Below are 20,069 nucleotides of genomic sequence, written 5' to 3' on the forward strand. Positions count from 1 at the left end.
TTTCAGCTGAAATGATGACCTGAAACTTTTTTTTTTGGTTATTTTTGCATCCTGTTTCTGCCGAAATACCACAATAATATACACTTGTGAAATGGTTCAGTGCTCCAACCTTTATTTATAGGCTATAATAGATATTGCAGATAACAATACATATGCATTCTGATCTCAATACCCCTGTTTGCACATTTTCAAAAGAAACCATAAGCAGAACTGGAAATGGTGCATGTTGCATATCTGTGATAACAAACAATTCAGAACAAAATATAAAATATTCCTAAACAAAGACGGTTGATATTTATTACAGTAACATGACAGGGTAATCCCAACATAAATGTGGCATTTGTCAGATAAAATCACACCTCTCTTTTTCATTTATGCGCGACATTTCACCCTGACCTCCCAATTAATGACAACCGTATTCATGTTAACTACATACACGAGTCGTTTGTGAAGCATCAGATATGCCAAAGTTAAATTAGAACAAAAGCTCATAGAAAATTATCACATGCATTAAATAAATCTAATGCCCTTCACTGATCATTTAAAGGCACAAATTGGTGCATAGTGGAAATGAAATTCCTCCTGTCAGGTGATGCCCCGTGCAGCAGCATTGTCCATCATAACTGTAAGATCACTGTAAGAACAGGCATGTTTCTCAGGAGTGTGTGAGGTCCGCACACGTCATGTACTCAGCTGTCACACAGGTTCACGTAGACGCTGTTGCACAGCGTTTTTCTGTTGTCTGAGACCTGTCGTCATCCTTCAATCCACCTTTTCTTTCATCCCAGACTTTATACGTACATACTCAGCCTAACCATATACGTCAGCTGAGCAAATCATGTACCAACTCATAGTCGTCACACCACCCTAACACAACCAGCTCCATGTTCTCTTAGTTCCTTGTTGTCATGGTGACAGAGTGAAGCAACATTACTACAAGGACTGACCAGCAGTGCTCAGACTGCTCTTCAACATGGTTGAATGATCTGTCTTAACCAGGCTGCAGTGATCAATAATTAAGGAGGAAATTTTAAACCTTTAAACCGCTTAACAAAGTAATGATATGTATTGATATGTATGTAGGACAATTAGAAACAAAGCATGTAAATGTGCTATGACATGCTGATCAGTGAACCCACATGTATATATCCAATAAACGTCTAAGTATCTTTTTACCTTTTTTTTAACTTATTTTGCTTATGTTTTGTTTATTGGTAGCGCTCTCTCTGTCCTACACATGTGAGGTCACAGGTTTTCTCCGGGCTGGTACTGCGGCTCTGTGGCGGTGAAGTAATCCTCCAGGAAGGACTGAAGGTACTCAAAAGTGTGCCTTTCATCGGGCTCCCGCCTCCAGCACTGCAGCATCAGTTCATGGAGCGAGCTAGGGCAGCCTGGAGCGCAGGGCATCCTGTAGCCCCTCTCCACCTGCTCCAGCACTTCACGGTTGTTCATGCCTAAAGGGGTGGAGGAGACAGGCAGGGGTGTTTGAACAGGAGCGGGACAGGATATTTTATTTTTAAAATACATGAAATATGAAAATAAGAATCCTCGAAACAGATAATAAATCGAAAACATAGTGCTAGAGAACAAATTCATATTAGTCATTTAAATATCTGTGTTTAATGAACAATCCAACTTCTTGCCACTCCTACGTTCTGGAAAATCACACATTGTAGTTTAAACGCCTTAATTTATTCCAGTATAAATAAAAATAAGCTGTCATTGAAATCAGCTAGCATATAAATGAAAATAAACTCTGAAATAAGCTGTTTTTTTTATTTCCGTATTCCCGATTAGGAAAGAAACACCTAGTGAGGTGTGATCCGGTACCTGGGTACGGCACCCGTCCTTTAGTGATGAGTTCGGTAAGCATGATGCCAAAACTCCAGACATCAGACTTAATGGTAAAGCGTCCATACAATGCAGCTTCTGGAGCCGTCCACTTGATGGGGAACTTTGCTCCTTAAACCATGGCAACAGAGTGACGATTCATGATCATAGACTTATTATAGGTTATATGTAAAGTAATGCATGCTTTTTACTGTCTGAAAGCACAACTGCATTCCTTTGTGTTTGTCCTCTCACATGCATCCGCGCACGTTTGAGTGCTGACCTTGTCTGGCTGTGTACTCGTTATCCTCGATGAGCCGAGCCAGGCCGAAGTCAGCGATCTTGCACACCAGATTGTCTCCGACCAGAATGTTAGCTGCTCGCAGGTCACGGTGGATGTAGTTCATCCTCTCAATGTATGCCATTCCAGACGCAATCTGCACCCAGAGACAGAAAGAGCTCATCAGGATGGTGACGGCGTTCAGGTCCACCAATGTTGTGGTCGCCCCACCTGTGCTGCCATATCGACCAGCTGAGGCAGCTTCAGATTCTGGCCTTCACCATCTTTTAAGAAGTCCAATAAACTTCCTGGAACAGACAGTTAAGAATGAATAACCTCAAAAAATATAATTTGTTCATTTTGTATCGCTTTTTGCTGTGTATTTTACTGCTTCTGTTTTCAGCAGTAAACAGGCTGGATCAGCAAGCTGAAGCAAGCACTGCATATTTATACTCAAACCAGATGTAGCTTCAAGGAAAATCTAAATTTTGCAAGCTGCAAACTAGATTATATTTGGCTGAAGTTTGGTTCACCTCTCTTAAACTCTAAAAGTGTCAGATGCGCTCGGTTATTTCACCAGTTCAGACAGGTATAAAATAGGTACATTCAATGTCTAGACCAGGACAATTATGCAGAGATGCATAATTAGTTAGATGTGCAGCTGGCAGAGAAAGATCAATGCTAAATTAGCCTTTTTCAGAATTATTCTTAGATTCTAAGTATTCTTCTGGGTTATTCATAATTCACTGCACAATTACTTTAAATGGAATTTCAAAAGGTTTGAAAAATGAAAATCAGTTTTCTGAGTCAAACCTGTAGCCATTCATACTGTTCATCGTGGGCGTTAAAAAAAACAGCTAGCTAATGCAAATGTGTTACCTTGGCTCATGAACTCAGTGATGATATAGATGGGCTCTTCGGACACAACGGCGTAGAGCTGCACCAGCTTGTCATGCCGCAGCCTTTTCATGATCTGAGCCTCCTCCAGGAAAGCCTCAGGGGACATGGTCCCTGGCTTTAGAGTCTTCACCGCCACCTTGGTGGTGCCGTTCCACATGCCTAGCATTACAAAAAGAGAAGCTGTTCGTGCACACACACTTCCTGCACAGGCACACCAACTTATGGGGAAGCTAACACGGGAGGCAGGATACACGTGCAGATGTCATGCATAGGGGCACAAACGCCTACACATAAAGGTATAACATCAAAAACACACATAAAACACAAAGAGAATTGCACACAAACACACATTAAACCTCTCATGCATGCAAGTAATTATTTCTTTAGAGAGCATGCGTGACAGGGTGGATGTTAGTGGAGAGGTGGGGCAGTTTTGATCGGCCTTACATCAACTCCAACTGGATTCACAAAAATCTCACGAAAATCCAATAGAACGTTTAAAATAACCTGTATGACAATTCTTAGAATGAACTTGTCCTTTGGTGAAGGCAATAGGAAACGAAAGTGTACACAAACATGTACAGCAACAGACGCTGCGGAGGACAACACTGAATGGATGCGCTCCTCTCGGGAGCGTGCCAGAAGGTGGCGCTGATGTTCTCACCCATCCAAACGTCCCCAAAGCAGCCCTGTCCCAGCTTCCTTTGCCGAAAGAGAGTTTCCCTGGACACTTCCCAAGCATCCCGCCCAAGGCCCATGGTGAGGGGAGTAGAGTTGTGACAGGGCTTGGTCAGGTAATAACACAGTCCGTCATTGCTGCCTGTTAGTGGGAGGAGGTGGGAGGTGACGAGTTCACGTGGAAAAGGGGAAGGAGTGGGTGAGGAAGAATGAGAGGAAGGGATGTAGTGGTGGGTGGAAATAGGGGTGAGGGGTGACAAAGAGGTATGGTGAGATGATGAAACATGCACGTGTGAAAGCAGAGGAGGAGGGGAGCACCTCGGCACACCTGAATGTAAGACCCGCACGCAGGGCTCATAGTCAGGAGGAGTAAGCACAAGCTGGAGTTGATGCTTGCTGGAAACTTGATTTTGTATTCAGGTGTGCTCCAGTTGTCCCCCTCCCTGCCCCTGCAACACAGTCCAACTGTTCCTACCCATCCAGACTTCTCCAAACTGGCCGTTGCCCAGTTTCTTAATCAGCTGGAGGGATTCACGTGGAATCTCCCACATATCCTTGGTCTTCACTGATAAGTCGGCCAGCTTAGGCATGCCCCGCTTACAGCTGCCAATCAAGCGGCAACACAGCCCCGCTGCTCTCTCTGACAGAGAGCGGTGGTACGCAGACAGGTGAGGAGTAAAGGAGAGGAGCAACAGCAAAGAGAAAGAAAAACGTTGCTTAAATGCTTACAACTTTAAAATACAGCACGGAGCAAAGGAGTTAAAATAAAGAAAAATCCCCCCCCCCAAAAAAACAGTCACAGCAGGCAGCGACATTATGCAAAACCAAGAAAATCAGAACATCTGCGAAGGCCTGCAGAGTGTCTGCTTTTGCCATTCTGGTCACCAGAGGGCAGATTAACACTGAAATAACAGGGCAGGCTCAGGGTGGAACGCTGGTGCCGACGCCACTCACAGCAGCTCAGGCGTACCGAAACACAAACAGTGGTCATTTGCTGAAAGAAGTCAAATAAAATGAAGCACTAAATGTCTTTGACAGAAGGTGTGCATCGAAGCAGAAGCAGATGGGAAGCCCGCAGATTCGTTTTGTGTGTGTCGGTGCCGGTACCTGTATAGTGCTCCACCAGCTCCTGTACGGTGTCAAACTGAGACCTCGTGGTGATGTAGTAGCCACCGTTGTCGAGCTTGCGGACTTTATAATGCTTGACGTGGTCCCCTTTGTTGTCGTCCCAGTCACGGATGGACAGAGAGTAGGCACCTGGGAGAAGAGAGTGACGTGGTCCTGTTGGTGCCGCCAAGTGAGTTCCTACACCTATAGGTGTCCTAATTTGGGTAATTTGCTGATCTTGAGGGACCCAAACATCTTTTTGGAGCCTTTGAACCCACAATTGGACAATAATGCAGGAACTGTTTAAAATGATGGCGTATCATGGGATGCACACGTGACTAGAAAACAAATGGAGGCTGGCGTGAAGGCCCCACGAAGACAGCTGTGAACGTGTGTGTGTTTGTGTTCACCCTTGGTGGTCTCGCTCTCTCGTATGAGGAAAGTTCCTCTCTGGTTGCTATCGGCCAGCAGCTGTCGCTCCGCATCCTTCCTCCCCATCTTCCCAAAATACCACCTGTCACCATGACAACAGCACACAGGTCAACTCAACAGCATCACGCATCATGTGACCTTTGCCCTCAGACCGCATGTTAATCACTGGTAAAATCTCTCTCCGTGCTTATATATAATCAGAAAGGCTTCTGTGCTGCGTCCGTGGGTATTTATACTCACTCCTCCGCCTGTATTGAGTCGACGGGGGCTACGTAATTGGAGGGGATGTAACCTGAGTTGCCTGTGTCCAGAGAGCGAGCCTCCCACCAGTCACCCTCCCTGCAAAACAAAAAAAAAGAGAAGTTCTATTAACTTTGGGGGCGTAAAGTTTTTAAATCCATGCTCGGTGGTATCAAATGCATAATTCAGTTTGAACATGGTCACGATCCACAGCTTTCAAAGGCATTATGTTTATATAGCACTGAGCGGATTTCTCAATTGAATGACATTTGATTTATGCAGCCACTGGATCACATTTAGCCAGTCATGATGTGGCTCGTTTTACTTGCGATGAACTTCTTTTTTAACGCTTATATTTCATCACACAGCTAAATGTTCCTGTGTGCTTACGTGTTGTTGATGATGTGGAATTTCTCTCCTTTCTTGAAAGAGAGATCATCTTCAGTGCGTGCGTCGTACTCATACAGAGCGATGAAGAGAGTCACACCTCCACCTGCATTCATGTTCACACCGGACGCGCGCACACACGTGCACAGGCACAAACACACAAAGGGTGTTGGTTTAGACTTTAGCTCATATTGTTTAACAGAGTGCGTAAATGTAAACTTTTATGATTACTATTCTTTAGTGCATATCAGTCAAACAACATCAAAAGCACTGGAAAAAGTTCACATGTAAAAGGAAAATTCACGTGCATATCCTGTAGATGCACACCCACCCGCACACCCACCCACCCACACACACACACACACACACACAGTCGTACTTGTTAAGCATCCAGGCCTCTGGTGTGTGTTGATGCTGGGGAAGACGATGCTGGATGAGAAGCCCTTGTTAAAGTCTGGGATGGTTTGAATGGGGTCGGGACAATAACGGCCCTGAGTCAAGGCCGCAGACAATCCTCCGTCTGGGTTGCTAGGAGACAGATCTGTAATGTCTACTGTTGCTGATGTTGCTGCTGCTGCTTTGGCAGGCTTTTTCTGCTTGCAACAGGCACACCCCATAATAACCAGCACAGAGACGGCGTCTGTGAAAGCAAAGAGAGCTAATGACACAGCACTTGTTCAGCAAACTCAGTTTCCCTTAATTTTGACTGTTTTACACTAATAATCGAAGATGCTTCCAAGGTGTACATATGTTCATATGCGGTCAGTACACAAGCAATAAGAAAGATGCATGAAAATAACACAAGGAATATAAATTCAAAGTGAACATTTTATTTGGTAATCAGATAAGTGCGTTTCTGCTGTATTGAGAGAGAGAAAGAGAGAGAAACTAATCGTGTCCTGTAACCTAAAGAAGATCACACTCTGAAACATGCTGCAGCGAAGTGAAAGGCAAGAACCTTTCACTCATTACACATAACATCACTTTACAAGGAAGTGGAAGTTGGGGCAAGAGGAATAGGAGAAGAGGCAGAGAAGTGGAGAAGTTTACATTTCTTCACCTGAGGTCTTCTTGTGTCAGATCATCTGTCAATCGGCCGCTGTAAAGAGAAGAAAGAAGGAAGTAAGGGAGGCTACAGCGTGATGAAGAATGACAAAGAAGGACACACTGATGTGTGACTAAAGAGGTGTGAGAGAAAAAAACAACAGACAGAGACGAAGACCAATTGAGACATGGAGGGGAAGATATACGTGAGGTTACCCACTTCCTTTTTTGTACTTGGCTGTTTGTTGTAAGAGCGTTCAAAAACTCTCCGGACACCAGCTGTGGCTCTGTTGGGGAGGCATACTTACTGTTCATATGGAGCCTGTCAGAACTAACAATTCTTATGGGGACCACATCATTGGCTTCTGCGGTCCTGAGCATTGAGGGGGTCCTCATTTAGAACAATATCAACAGTTGTCAACGCATTTCCTTCCTTTTTCTAGATGGTTTCTCAGGCAGAAAACAGCTTTCAGGGAGTTCTCTACAGGGCAGGTCAGAAAACCCGGCTGGATTCCAGCCCTTGGGGACTGGGTTTCTACCCTGTAGAAGGTTAGGGGGTAGAAATGACAATAAATAAATGGGAGTCACTGTAAAGGGCGTAGAAAGTTAGCGGCACATGTCCGCTTGTGGTAGAAGTTTATGGTCAATGAACCGAAAGAAAAAGTTTCATTTCTGCCACTTTGGAGCGAAACACAGTGCTTGAGCAGATCTTGTGCTGACAAAGCTGAAGCCGCGGCCAACATCGACGGAAATCACGCAAATTGTCAGAAATTCCCCGACATTCCAGTCGAAAGCATCACGAGCTATAGTAGGAAACGTCTCGGGGCGTCCAGGAACAAATATGCGAAAAACTTCACGGGTGCAAAATCCAGCATGTGCACACACGCTCACTCGCTATCAGGCCGGCCATCAGGAGAGCTACAGGAAGTTAGCCCTGTTAGAGTTTCCCGTTGCAGCCCTCTGACGGCTCCCCCCTTTTCCTGGAAATGGAGGACAGAGTCCACACACACCAAGCTGCCTGCTGGGCAACACCCCTCCAACAGTAACCTTCTCCCTCTGGTAAACACCACAGAGGAGACATGACGGAGGGGCTTCGCTGTTTATCTCTGTTGGACCCTTTTCCTCACATCCTTTATTCTGCTTCTCTCAGAGAGGCAGGCGACGGCAGACGGGATCGGCCCGGGAACGTGGATATGCGATCATCCACACCAATCATTGTTCCACCAGGTTCCTGTTGACCAAACGTTCCCTGTTTTCCTGCCGGTCGCCATAATTCATCAAACCCGGCTGATGAGCAGAGCAGAATCGTTAAAGTGTATAAATGGCAACAGGTAAGGTCTGCACAGTCAAAAGCACACGTGAATGCAGCAATAATCCTTTTGCAGGGAACAAATTCATATATTCGTGTATTTCCAAAAGCCCTCTCCTCCCCGTCTCATCGCAAACGGGAATCTTTGCTGCCACTGTTTATGATTTGTTCATAATTGGCTCACATTATACTTGTTTTTGCCTTTTGTGAGCTCGTTAAAAAGACTTGCCAAAGAACTGCTCGCACAAGAGCACTTCATGCAGACTGAGTTCCTCTTTGACTCCCGAAACTCTGTAATGCAATAAACGCTCGCCCAGCATTTGCAGCAGTTGATCCCTGTTCAATTAGCTGCATCTGCTCGTGTCAAGAGAAGCGCACGTTTAAAAAGCAACCGGTTTTTAAAGGCAACACATAATTGTGCTTCCACCATCACCACCATTACACTTGCACGGCCATTTACAGATATAGCATTTCCTCTCAGACAGAAGTGAAAAAGCGAGTTATTCGGTGTCGTTTGATCTTAAATGCCACATCGCTGGGCAAAAATATCTGCACCTTTGAGGAGAGAAAAGAATACATAGGTCAAACACACACACACACACACATACACACACACACACACACACACACACAATGAGGGGCAATTTATTTGTTTGATTTTGGACTGTAGGAGGAAACCAGAAAAAAAACATTCACACTTTTGGAGCACATGCAAAGTGTTTATGGGTAGTGAAACAAAGTTAGAGACATGGGGGTGACAGAAAGGAGAAACGTCTGGGAAAAGTTCTAATTGATAAAAAGACATAACAATCCAGTGTGGAGAGTGTTGTCAGGCATGTTTAAAGAGAAACAAAAATGAGAAAAATCTTGGATTCCCAAACATTTAAATGACACACCCTTTCCTGCACAGAGGACTGCCGATAAGCTGCTCCCAACAGGGAATTGACTGTGGGATCAGCAAACACACACTCAAACACACATATGAGATTCCTCTACTTTTACAAAAGCTCCCTTGGTTCGTTCCTTATATTTTCCACATTCCTTCATCTTTGCACTCATTTTTCTCTCTCTCCCTCCCTGGCAGGAAGCCCCACAGGATGAAGAGTGTGCGTGGAGCGGGAATGATAGGACAATGGGAAGCGGGCTGTCACCAGAACTTACACATACACACATACAATGCACACGCACACCCACAGAAAAGGAGTTGGAGGGGGAAGGGGCCATGGAAAAGTGAGGCGTATTGGTCACCGGGACGTCCTGTTTTCACATTAAGTCATCACATCCTATTCATAGAGGAGTGTGGAAGACACAGCAACCATTTTCAGGGGAGAGGAGAGGAGAGGAGAGGAGAGGAGAGGAGAGGAGAGGAGAGGAGAGGAGAGGAGAGGGGAGGAGAGGAGAGGAGAGGGAGAGGGAGAGGGGAGGGGCGGGGAGAGGAGAGGAGAGGAGAGGAGAGGAGAGGAGAGGAGAGGAGAGGAGAGGAGAGGAGAGGAGAGGAGAGGAGAGGAGACAGAAAGACAGAAGAACTTTTTTGTCCATGCAGGGAGGCCTGTCCCAGCACTTTAAAGGGGGCCCTCAGCGGAGCGCATTCAAAAACGCCACCACTTCAGTTGTGGTGTCAATGCGAAATGGAGCCCTTCCCAGCGTCATGCGCGCTACAGCTGCAGGCGACTGAGTTTGTGCGAGTTGTCGTAGAGCCACGAGTTTTTTAAGTTTTTTAAAGCCAGCTTGTCATCGGTCCACTGGAAGACTTTGTTGTTGACATGAAATCACTGTGATCAAGTTCTCTGTCGTACGCATGTCTGGTTCATTATAACCACCAATGGTCTGGCACGTGCACTACCTTGTATCGGTCATTTTCGATACGTTGTCATCTGGCTGGGGAACTGCTTTGCTACAGATTCTAAAAATGTTGCGTAAACGGAGCCTAGAATTTATTTCATAAATAGGATCTGAACGAGCCCAAGGCAACACCGAGGTCTGACAGAACTAGTACAGAAATAAGTCTGGAGCTGTGAGCGGGTCATTAATAAACTTAGCAAGTGCTGTTTCTGCACTGTGATTAATTCACATGTGATTGCTAACATAATAATGCGGCCTAAAACACAATTGCTAATCAATGACAAGGTAGAACTCAGGAGAGTTTTAGACCTCATCCCGTACACGTACAGCATTCAAAGATTCCTGTTAAAGTTGTGCTGGAGGTAATCACCATTTCTAACCTGCCAAACTTCCAGCTCAGAAAATGTCTCCACACCCCCTTCCTTCCTGCACGTAGCCCTCAGGCTAAGGACAGGAACTGACCTCGCAGAGTAACAGGAAGTGATGAAGCGCGGCCTTGAACAGCCCAATCAAGTGACCCCACATCGGACACCCCAAAATTCCAGGACACAAAACTTCTAATCCTTCTTAAAACCTCAATCATTATTAATGTTGATTATACAAAGGAAGGGGGAGGTGTGAATCTACAACTTCCCCACATGATACAGGAATTAACGCATATACCCTTAAGGGAGGAAACATCCAGTTCTGCCTTTTCCTCAAGGCCATGTCAGCATTACCAAATTGATCACATTTGACTGCAGGAACACACATTAATGGAACAGAAGATCACCAGAACATCCAGAGAATCTGATACATATGGTGTAAAAAGATGTAAAAATCGAATATCTGACAGGAGTGCAACTACTTAACATTTTGAAATTGGGGTTTGGGGGGTATCTATACAAGTTAATCTCAGAAACTGAGAAAGTGTTTTGACTAAACTTCAACTTCGTGTTTCAACAGAGAAGAGATGGCTGATTTCTAAACAGCGTGTTTTTGTTTTTTTTAACAAGAATAGTGGAAGTATTGCCAATACTATACTTCAATACTTCTCCACAAACCTCCTTTTTTGTGTAATTATTAGCTGATCAACGCTTGTTGAATTTCACAAACTCTAAAAACAAGCCACATCCAAGTAAGCTTTTGAGATTTTTAGTGAGAGTTTGTCATCTAAAGCCCTGTCTTTTGGTTTTAAACTTAACTTCATTGACATTCGGAGTTCGTTTTTTAAAGACTCAAATGTGAATTAATGAGCATCTGTGACGTATCGCGGCGAAAACGGACAAATACCTGACACGAAACGCGCCGTTGTCCCGCAGAATCCCGCAGATGGACGGAGGTCGAATGTCACGGTAACCGGTCACTTTGGGGCGCAGAGAGAAAGACCGCGCGCGGGGCCGCGCCGGGCAAGATGAAGCGCGCGCGCCTCGCCCGGAAGACCAGCGACCTAACCTGACGGGCGCGCGACAGCAGGGGTGCGCGCGAAGCAGGCGCTTGAAAAAGAGCGCATTTCCTTTAATAATGCGCGTCGATCAAGTGAAACACCAGGAAGCTCCGAGGTTGTTGACCGTTTTGAAACTGTCACGCGAGAAACACTTTCTTTTTTACTAATGTGTATCATTTTAAAAAAATATTGCTTTGCTTTGCTTTCCTGTCGCGATTGTGAGACGAATAAAGGATGATCTAATCTTTTTATATGGCGGGGAAACGCAACCGTCATGTCACAGGAATAAGAGACACTGAGATGCGTGGCATGGTTTCCTTTTCCATACAAGTAGGGAAAAGGCTTTACTTTTTACTACTCCCTGACGGCGTCTCCCTTCGTGACAATAATTAACATCAAAGGACGCTGCCAGGATGCTCAACGAGGAGCAGTGTGAGGCATTTTGAGCCCGTTTTACACTTCCCTGTAACTCTGTCGCCACCTAACGGCCAAGAGGCGCAACTATTCAAGGGGTGTCAGGATATTCTTCAAGGTTTTCTTTAAATGATATTTGAATAAACTCTAACAAAAAATTATTTTGTAAAGAAAATATTTTTATTGTATTCAAAATACAAAACTTTTGGCTTTATTGGGTTTTATCCAGCTGAAGACATCAAAGACATGATCATTTAAGCCATATACAAATGATAGCAGTATTGATTGCGTTTTGAAAATGCAAGTGCAGACAAAGAAAATTAAATAAAAGTGACAGATAATAACAACTTTTTCCATGTTTGTACGTAATATACATGTTGAAAAAGAAGAAGCAAATATCTATAGGGTCCTGCACCCGGATGATTGAGTCATGTCAATAGTAAAAATGGATGTGAAACCCTGTAAAACCCCTGAACTGATGCCAGACAAATGGGTTCTGTTAAAGCAAGAACAACACCTGATGCTCAAGTGTGTAAACAGCAAAAGGTCAATGCCAGTGCCAAATGAGTAACATTTAAATACTAAAAATTGCACCAACAAGGTAGCATCAAAATATTAACCTCAAACCTCTGTATCCTGTAAATGTGATCTTAATCTGTCATAAACTTCAAAGAAAAGTAACCGAACTTGAAGCATTCCTGTGTAAGCAAGTGTTCATAAATGTCAGCATTTGTTAATTATTGCAAGTTATGTTAATATTTCATAGTTTAATGAGTTGATGGCCCGACCACTGAACCGTAAGACGTCGGAGACACAATAATTTGAGTCAGATATGAATGATAGCAGTATATTGATGCGAGAGACAGACAAATGTGTGCAGTTTAATCAAGAACAACACCTGATGCTCAAGTGTGTAAACAGCGAAAGACCTCAGTGCAAAATGAGTAACATTTAAATACTAAACATTGCACCAACAAGGTAGCATCAAAATATTAACCTCAAACCTCTGTATCCTGTAACACTTTAAGCTTCCTGTCAACCTCAAATTGTGAACAAAAAATAAATAAAAAAATATATATATATATATATATATATTTGCGTCATCGATCCGTCCTGAACGTATCCCATCACCCAGATCCATCCAGAATCAGTCCATAAACGACTGCCTCAACCAGCAATCCTTCAGTGGAGTCGCACTCTCAAATATATTGGTCCTTCGAGCTTCATTGCGGCTTCTGTTGCCACACCGTACACAAGCAGCATGAGTGGACCGACTGTCCAAAAGGGTTCATCTGGTGTCATTTTGTTTTTTAATGCTCTGCTTTATCCTCTTAATTTTGGTGTCTACACAACCTATTTTGTATATTGTTACGTTTTATTTCTTACACTTGCAAATTGCTGCTTAATCTGTCATAAACTTCAAAGAAAAGTAACCGAACTTGAAGCATTCCTGTGTAAGCAAGTGTTCATAAATGTCAGCATTTGTTAATTATTGCAAGTTATGTTAATATTTCATAGTTTAATGAGTTGATGACCCGACCACTGAACCGTAAGACGTCGGAGACACAATAATTTGAGTCAGATATGAATGATAGCAGTATATTGATGCGAGAGACAGACAAATGTGTGCAATTTAATCAAGAACAACACCTGATGCTCAAGTGTGTAAACAGCGAAAGACCTCAGTGCAAAATGAGTAACATTTAAATACTAAACATTGCATCAACAAGGTAGCATCAAACTATTAACACTGTAACAAGATAATATACATTCATCGTAGTGTGTGTTAGCTGCGGTACAGCTGGCTCAGCATCAGCAAAAACGCATGAAAGAGTCAGAAAGGAGTCATCTCATGTAATGAGTAATGGCTCGCAAGGTATAAAGAAGGGCTGCTTGCAGTCGAGACTCCATCACTATCAGATTGGCATGAACCTGCAAAATGGTGCAAAACAACAACAGGTCAATACTTTCAGGTTAGCGGGTCACATAAACAGGTTCTGCTGATATACCACAAGCCACTCAGCTAAAAGGCGGAAGTACCTTTTCAGAGTGTCTGAAGTGCCTCCAGAAGGCACCGTAGATGCGAGCAGTGGTCTGCTCAGGATGGCAGGCCATGGTTTTGACAAACACCTTCAGAGAACGCTCCAGCAGCACGTTGACGCTGCCGTAGTCGTAATCGTCATAGCTGCAAATGTGGAGGGGACGGAGCATTAGTGGCCGAACGGGAACTAAGGCAAAGTACAAAAGTATTCAATACGATCTCTGGTGCGTGTGTGTGCGTGTGTGTGTGTGTGTGTGTGTGAGACTGACCGTATGCCGTACAGACAGTGGATGTAGTTCCACAAAGCTTTTCTTAACGTGTGTGTATCCACACCTTCGTGCATGGCCATCCTGTGGTAGGTCAAGTTGCTCACCACCTATAATAAAACCCATTTTCATCAGTATTTAGGGGGGCTGGTTTAATTCTCTACAGTTTAAAAATGTCACCTAATCACCTGGTTGTCAAGGTAACTGCATTCAACCTAAAATCTCACTATCCAGACCAATGTCAAGTACTTCTAAAGCTAGTAATTTTACCCCATCCAGAGATAAAAACGACTAAATTGTTTCTGGCATTTTAACATTGTTCTTAATGATTTTAAAGCCCCAGGAAATCCACTTACTATGACAAGTTTTGTACTTTTAAAGATTTGCCATTTATAAAATACTCTCAGCCATGAGAACCATGTTTGGCAAATAGAGGGTTATCACTGGCTGAAACCTAAGCTACCCACCCTAAACCAGTTTCCTACAGTTGTCTCCAAGATTTCTGTTAGATTATATTGGTTAAAATAAGTCTATACCTGGAATTTTTCATCCAGGAACTGGCCCATGTCTGGCAGTAGTCTGTTGACCAGAGAGAAGCCATGGTCCTCCCAGGAATAGTCCTGCACACATCAGGCAACAGCATCAATAAAGGAAACTGGAACACTTGGCTCAACTACAGGCGTTGTAGCCTGTAAAGAGTACAACGAAACCACGAGGGAATTAACCATTATAAACATCAATGTGAATTTGAACACATTTTCTCCATACTTGGGCCCTCATGGTGGGGGGTGCCTGCTCTCCTCTGGGGGCAAAGTCCTCGTATCTGAAGTCTGGATCCTCCACCAGATGCAACACCATGTCCGGGGGTACCGCCCGCACCACCGCTGGCAGGGAAAAAACAAAACGGGCAAATGACAAAAGTAACCTAGAAACGTTTGGATTGGCAGATAAGTTCTATATTTTTTAGATGTCTTTGTTCAAAGAAAAGATGAGACTTGGCTCACTTTTTCCCCCCAAAAAAGAAACAAGAGCACCTCACCGTGTGAGCTAGTCAGACGGCTGGAAGGTCATTAATATGATATGCAAACAGCTCACAACCGTGTCCACGGTCGTACCTGTTGGGATGCTCTCGCTCCTCTGCCTCTCAAAACGAGTGACCATCTCTTCTTGCGTGCACTCCTCTTCCTCCTGCTGCTGAAGTTCCACCATCCTCTTCATCAGAACCTCCACCTCCATCGCACCATCCACCAACTAGAGAAGATTCCACAGGGCTGCTTAAGAACAAATTCCAGGATGCTTAACTCTAAAAAGAACAATGTGAAGTATCTTCTACCCCAAACTAAACAGGTGTGACCACTGAAAGGGGAATGAACCCAGTTCTTACGTTTTGTCATTCTCAAGTTGGATGTTCAGTGTCTACATTCACACCTGGGAAGTAAAAACCGACTCACCTCTTGTCTGCCGTCTTCGTGGGCAGGGCTATGAGTGAGGTGACTGGGAGATGGAGGCTGGAATGTGTAGCCTCCGGTGTGATCAGGTTCAGGGTTTAAGCCACAGCCCCACACAAAGGAGCAGAGAGAGTGAGCATGGGCCATTAGGATGACGGCGTGGATGAGTTCAGCCAGTGACCAGCGTGGGTCTGCTCCAGGAAACACCAGCTCCTGTAGGAAGTAGTGAGAAAGAGCTAAGTGGTTCGCATAGTGTTTGAGACTCAGGCGTCAGATTTCACCGAAATTCTCCTTTAATTGAGGGGTGATTGATGCGTCTGTATCCCAGCATATATCAGCTGGCTAGCATGCTAAATGTGAAGAGACAATGTTCCCAGGATGCAGCAGTCTCACCAGGACAATCAGACTATCTGGGGGATTCCTCATCTACAGAGGGAGACTCAAATTCCCAGAGTGCCCTGGGTCTGGCCCAGGTTCACCAAGCTGGGCGAGGAGCTCACTAGAGAGCCATTTAAGATGCATGTAACCAGATGTCAGAACCACCACAAATGCACCCCCCCGAGGAGCAGCAGCTCTACCGAGGCTAGATCTAAACGACTATGTCAAAATATAGTGCAATACAGCCTGCATTTATTATCAAGCGTGTATTTCCTATAAATATGCCAGACCAACATTATTATTCAATCCGGTTATTTCCATCTGCTGCAATCTTATCCCGTGATGAAGGAGTCCGAGCACACGGCTGACCTGGATGTGCTGCTGTGTGATGAGCCAGGGCCTGTGTGCCAGCAGCTTGTTGAGCGTCTGCAGGCTGCGGAGTTTGGTGGGCGCGTGTTCGAGGCCGCTTAGCCAGCTCTCCTCCCCTCCAGCCTCCAGGAATCCTGCGCTGTGCTGCTGCACCAGGTACAGGCACTGATGTCGAGCCGCCGCCTGTAAAAAAGGGGACAAACGGAAAGGTCACACCTAAGTCCATAAAACCCGAGCAGGGCCGAAAACCCGGAACTGGATTTGTCTCCTCCCGGTAAATTAACAATAACATCAAAGTCAATTCCTCATTTGATTGCAATTGATCAAATGCCACCTCGTTAATGGTCATATTTCATATCCACAGGAAGAGCGGAGGTGGTATCAGGTTACTCTGAGATGAGAGCCAGTTCAGCCAGTCAGCACACTTTAACAGTTTCAAATGTTTTGTAAATGTGGCAACACCATTGCAGGGATGCAAATGCACTGCATGCAAAATACAAGTCCAGGCACAAGAGGCATGTGTCCTATCATAACAAAGCAAATAAAAGAAAATAAATATGGCTCCTGTCCTGTTTACTCATCAACCAACATCTTGCCTAAAGTGTGGACTTTGTCACAAGAGGATCAACATTAAATAAGCGAATTAAAATTCACCAGCAGATTAAAAAAAACCTACCAAGAATCAGATTCAGTACAGCCAGTAATCCTGTCTAGATTGCCCAATCATCTGACTTTAGGGCCACTCACCATAACACCAATGTAATGCCTCCAGTGGCGCGGCAAAGGGCCGTCCAGCTCTAACAAGGCATGCTGGGCTTTCAGAAAACAGCTGAGGTAAGAAGGGTGCAGGGCCATCACCATGGTGAGGTGGTCCACACGACCCAGCGAAAGAAAAGATTCAATCAGGATGTCCTGATCTGGCCCTTCTTTCAACATCTGGAAAGAGAACAAAAGTCAAATCAAACTGAACCAGACGATCTGAGAGGGGAGCACTTTTACACAGAAGTGAAACAAACCTCTTCTACATGGATGAAGGCACTTGGACCGGTCGCCAGAGCTTGAGGAACCTCGATGCCTCGCTCCTATAAACAGGAAGAGAAATGGCACACTGAGATAAGACTTTCAGGAGCAGCATGAGTCCACGCACCACGTTAATCAACCGATGCTTTCAATTCGTCTTATTGGGTTTTCTCTGGCGTCGCCCCGTCCTATCAAACACGGTCCAGAACCAGCAGCATAAAACCAGCAGAAATCACTCCAGCTCAGGCCTCTTTTTGTTGGCTCTCTCTCCATTTAGGAACATAATTTAGGCTCAAATTAACCGGGTATCCCATTTTACCCCACTGACCTACATCAGCCATTCTGGCTGTAATCTGCCATTTCCTAGTTTTTCTTTCATTTTGCTCTGCTTTATCCTCTTAATTGTGCCATATCCACTTTCTCTTCTGTATATTTTTACATTAAGTGGGGCTTAATCTGTCATTAAAAAGAAAAACCTTAACAAACCTGGGCAAACAAAAGTTCCAGTAAATGTCAATAGTGGTTAATTCTTGCAATTATGTTAATATTTAATTGTTTGACGAGTTTTTCTTAATAGCATGCTGCCCAAAATTAATCATTTTTATAATCGTGAAGCTCATAATTAGGCACACACATTCATATTAATTAAAAGTGGGGAATTCTAATAAAGGACAAAAAGGAAGTTTCGGTTTTACAGTAAGGCTTTAAATATAACACAAAACTCTTTCTGGAGTGACATTTAAACACTTGTTTACACGAAACATTAAAGGATTACATCATCGGTCATTTCACCATGTCTCTCGTCAATATTTCACAGAAGCATTCCTGACTTGAATAAAAAATAAAAAGGACTTGAATATAAAGATATGCTTCTTTCCTCCCCCAGAAACGGACCAGACATAATCCAGCTGGGGCAGCTGCCCTCTGATGAGAGCCACCAAACCATGCATCCAACTTACACTCATCACCGGGGGGCCGCCACCAAAACGCCTGAATTGCTTTTTCCCGACGGACGCCGAGCATAAAAGGACTATTCTCCTCAAAGGCAGAGCGATTTTCTGAAACTATAACAGGCAGCGGACGGATACAGCGGGAAGGGGGGTGTGTCTGGGTTGTTTTTCAGGAGACCGAGAGGGGGCGTGTCCTCCGCGGGTCTTGCGTCACCTCTTGCGGCCGGACGTCTGATGAAACATCTAGAAATCGGTATTTAAAGTGCGCATCGGCTGATGCAAGCCGATCACGAATGTGGTTATCAAGGCCGAACAGTTTGTATGGATCTAATAATCCATTAAAGTCATCAAAAGTACCAGATTCGCGTGTTTTTCAAGCCTCGCCTCACCTGCGCAGTTCGCAGCAACTCGGCTGCTCTCTCCCGCACCTCCTGCAGCGGACACGAGCAGGACAACCGGAGCAGATGCAGAAGCGTTTCTTTACCCAGTCGGGCTGAACTGGTGCCGTCCAGTCCGAGACGCAGCAGAACCCCTTGGCTCAGCTCCTCCAGAGCCGCCGCTCGCTCGTCCTCGTTCCTGCTGCACAGCCGTGATAAGCTTTTCATCGTAGGGCCGATATCCGATTCGGACTGGTAACGAAAGCGTTCAGACCCGGAAACTCCCTCCGGTGGCCCTTTAGGCCGGCAGGTGAGGCCTGTCGCGGGATTACTCCCCATCTCTTGTGCCGCTGCAGCTTCCGGAGCACCTCGAGCTATAACATAAAGCGGCAAACGCAACGTCACTGATTGGCTAGCTAAACTATCAGCCCCGCTGTTCGAGTTAACTTGACGCAAGTTTTCAAAGATATGTGTCGCCTATCCTCGTCCACTCTGCAATAACCTGTCGCGCAAATCATTAACAACACCGGGGCCAAATTTAAAAGGTTTTTGGCGGCGGCCGGACCCGACTACCGGTTAGCTCTCCAAGCTAGCCTAGCAGCTGGGAGCAGATGATGCAAACTACTTCTTAACTGCGCCTTGTAAGAAAAGAAAAACGCACCGGTAAAGTGCAGCGAGTCACTAATTTCTCTGTTGGCTGGACTCGAATTACAGTCTGATGTGTGTTGACTGGAGCGGAAGAGTCGGAATTAATTTCAAGAGAGACTTTTATTTAGGGGCGCAGGACAGGCAGAGACATGTCATTCTGGTGCCGCTTCAACTGCGTATGTTTTCCTCTTATGCGTGACGTCACAGTGACGTTACCCAACCAGGAAGCGGTAATAGTTTACTTTTTAAAAATCGGTTTTAGTATGAAACTGTCAGAAACATTCTTTAATTCTGCAGTTTCTATGCCTCTTATTTATCGTTTCTAAACTTCTGCATATTCCATTGTATCAAGGATTTCTTAAAAAGAAAGGTTTTACTTCTTATTATTAAAGTTAACAGTTATAGAATCTAAAATATAATCATTACTGCCAGGACCTGGCTTTTTTTACATGGATAAAAACTTAGTTAAGGATTACTTAAACCTGGAAATAATTTTATCCAATTTACCTGGACTGCAGAATCTACATGGAGCCAAAGAAAAACAGTCCAATTTTATTGTTATAGAATTTATATATTCTCTATTACATTTATTTTGGAAAATAAAATCACTGGTGTTTTTTTCTTTTTTATCATCAGAACAATATTATTAGTCACCTTTGTTTGGTGCAAAGAAGAGAAAAATC

The 20,069-nt window shown here is 44.5% G+C and overlaps 2 protein-coding genes across 7 annotated transcripts; both read right to left on the reverse strand.

The window, feature by feature from the left end:
• Window positions 1–89: 89 nt before the first annotated feature.
• On the reverse strand, window positions 90–11,470 carry yrk (Yes-related kinase). 3 transcript variants are annotated; one of them, XM_011608895.2, is made up of 13 exons: window positions 11,322–11,470; window positions 6,915–6,953; window positions 6,234–6,494; window positions 5,858–5,960; window positions 5,468–5,566; window positions 5,206–5,309; window positions 4,796–4,945; window positions 3,675–3,830; window positions 2,990–3,169; window positions 2,342–2,418; window positions 2,114–2,267; window positions 1,831–1,962; window positions 90–1,454 (listed from the first exon to the last, which is right to left on the reverse strand). In XM_011608895.2, exons 3-13 carry the CDS (start codon window positions 6,469–6,471, stop codon window positions 1,246–1,248), a joined length of 1,602 nt encoding a protein of 533 aa, XP_011607197.2. In that variant the 5' UTR covers window positions 6,472–6,494; window positions 6,915–6,953; window positions 11,322–11,470; the 3' UTR covers window positions 90–1,245. The 3 variants fall into 3 exon arrangements, with proteins under 3 accessions (XP_011607197.2, XP_003968934.3, XP_011607196.2); XM_003968885.3 differs by lacking the exon at window positions 3,675–3,830 and adding an exon at window positions 4,164–4,328; XM_011608894.2 differs by lacking the exon at window positions 3,675–3,830 and adding an exon at window positions 4,164–4,328 and having other exon boundaries at window positions 6,905–6,953.
• Window positions 11,471–13,474: 2,004 nt separating this feature from the next.
• sesn2 (sestrin 2) lies at window positions 13,475–19,566 on the reverse strand. 4 transcript variants are annotated; one of them, XM_011608897.2, is made up of 12 exons: window positions 19,400–19,566; window positions 18,751–19,112; window positions 17,408–17,473; window positions 17,139–17,327; window positions 16,392–16,574; window positions 15,648–15,857; window positions 15,312–15,447; window positions 14,965–15,080; window positions 14,733–14,816; window positions 14,200–14,306; window positions 13,930–14,074; window positions 13,475–13,821 (listed from the first exon to the last, which is right to left on the reverse strand). In XM_011608897.2, the coding sequence occupies exons 2-12, from the start codon at window positions 19,075–19,077 to the stop codon at window positions 13,735–13,737; spliced, it is 1,650 nt and encodes a 549-aa protein (XP_011607199.2). In that variant the 5' UTR covers window positions 19,078–19,112; window positions 19,400–19,566; the 3' UTR covers window positions 13,475–13,734. The 4 variants fall into 4 exon arrangements, with proteins under 4 accessions (XP_011607199.2, XP_029701405.1, XP_003968935.3 ...); XM_029845545.1 differs by lacking the exon at window positions 18,751–19,112 and having other exon boundaries at window positions 19,400–19,561; XM_003968886.3 differs by lacking the exon at window positions 19,400–19,566 and having other exon boundaries at window positions 18,751–19,393.
• Window positions 19,567–20,069: the final 503 nt, after the last annotated feature.

Source organism: Takifugu rubripes, chromosome 12 (genome assembly GCF_901000725.2).
Source record: "Takifugu rubripes chromosome 12, fTakRub1.2, whole genome shotgun sequence".
Classification (NCBI taxonomy): Eukaryota; Metazoa; Chordata; class Actinopteri; order Tetraodontiformes; family Tetraodontidae; genus Takifugu; species Takifugu rubripes.

What these genes read in the sequence shown, in the direction of transcription:
- yrk (XM_003968885.3), bottom strand. Translation starts at nt 6,471, where the DNA reads ATGGGGTGTGCCTGTTGCAAGCAGAAAAAGCCTGCCAAAGCAGCAGCA. An exon ending in AGAGAGCGAGACCACCAAGG is followed by an intron (nt 4,946 to 5,205) that starts GTGAACACAAAC and finishes CTCTTCTCCCAG; the next exon opens with GTGCCTACTCTCTGTCCATC. An exon ending in GTTTGGAGAAGTCTGGATGG is followed by an intron (nt 3,170 to 4,163) that starts GTAGGAACAGTT and finishes TTGTAATGCTAG; the next exon opens with GCATGTGGAACGGCACCACC.
- sesn2 (XM_011608897.2), bottom strand. Translation starts at nt 19,077, where the DNA reads ATGGGGAGTAATCCCGCGACAGGCCTCACCTGCCGGCCTAAAGGGCCA. An exon ending in GGCATTACATTGGTGTTATG is followed by an intron (nt 16,575 to 17,138) that starts GTGAGTGGCCCT and finishes CCTTTTTTACAG; the next exon opens with GCGGCGGCTCGACATCAGTG. An exon ending in CCCCCACCATGAGGGCCCAA is followed by an intron (nt 14,817 to 14,964) that starts GTATGGAGAAAA and finishes TGATGTGTGCAG; the next exon opens with GACTATTCCTGGGAGGACCA.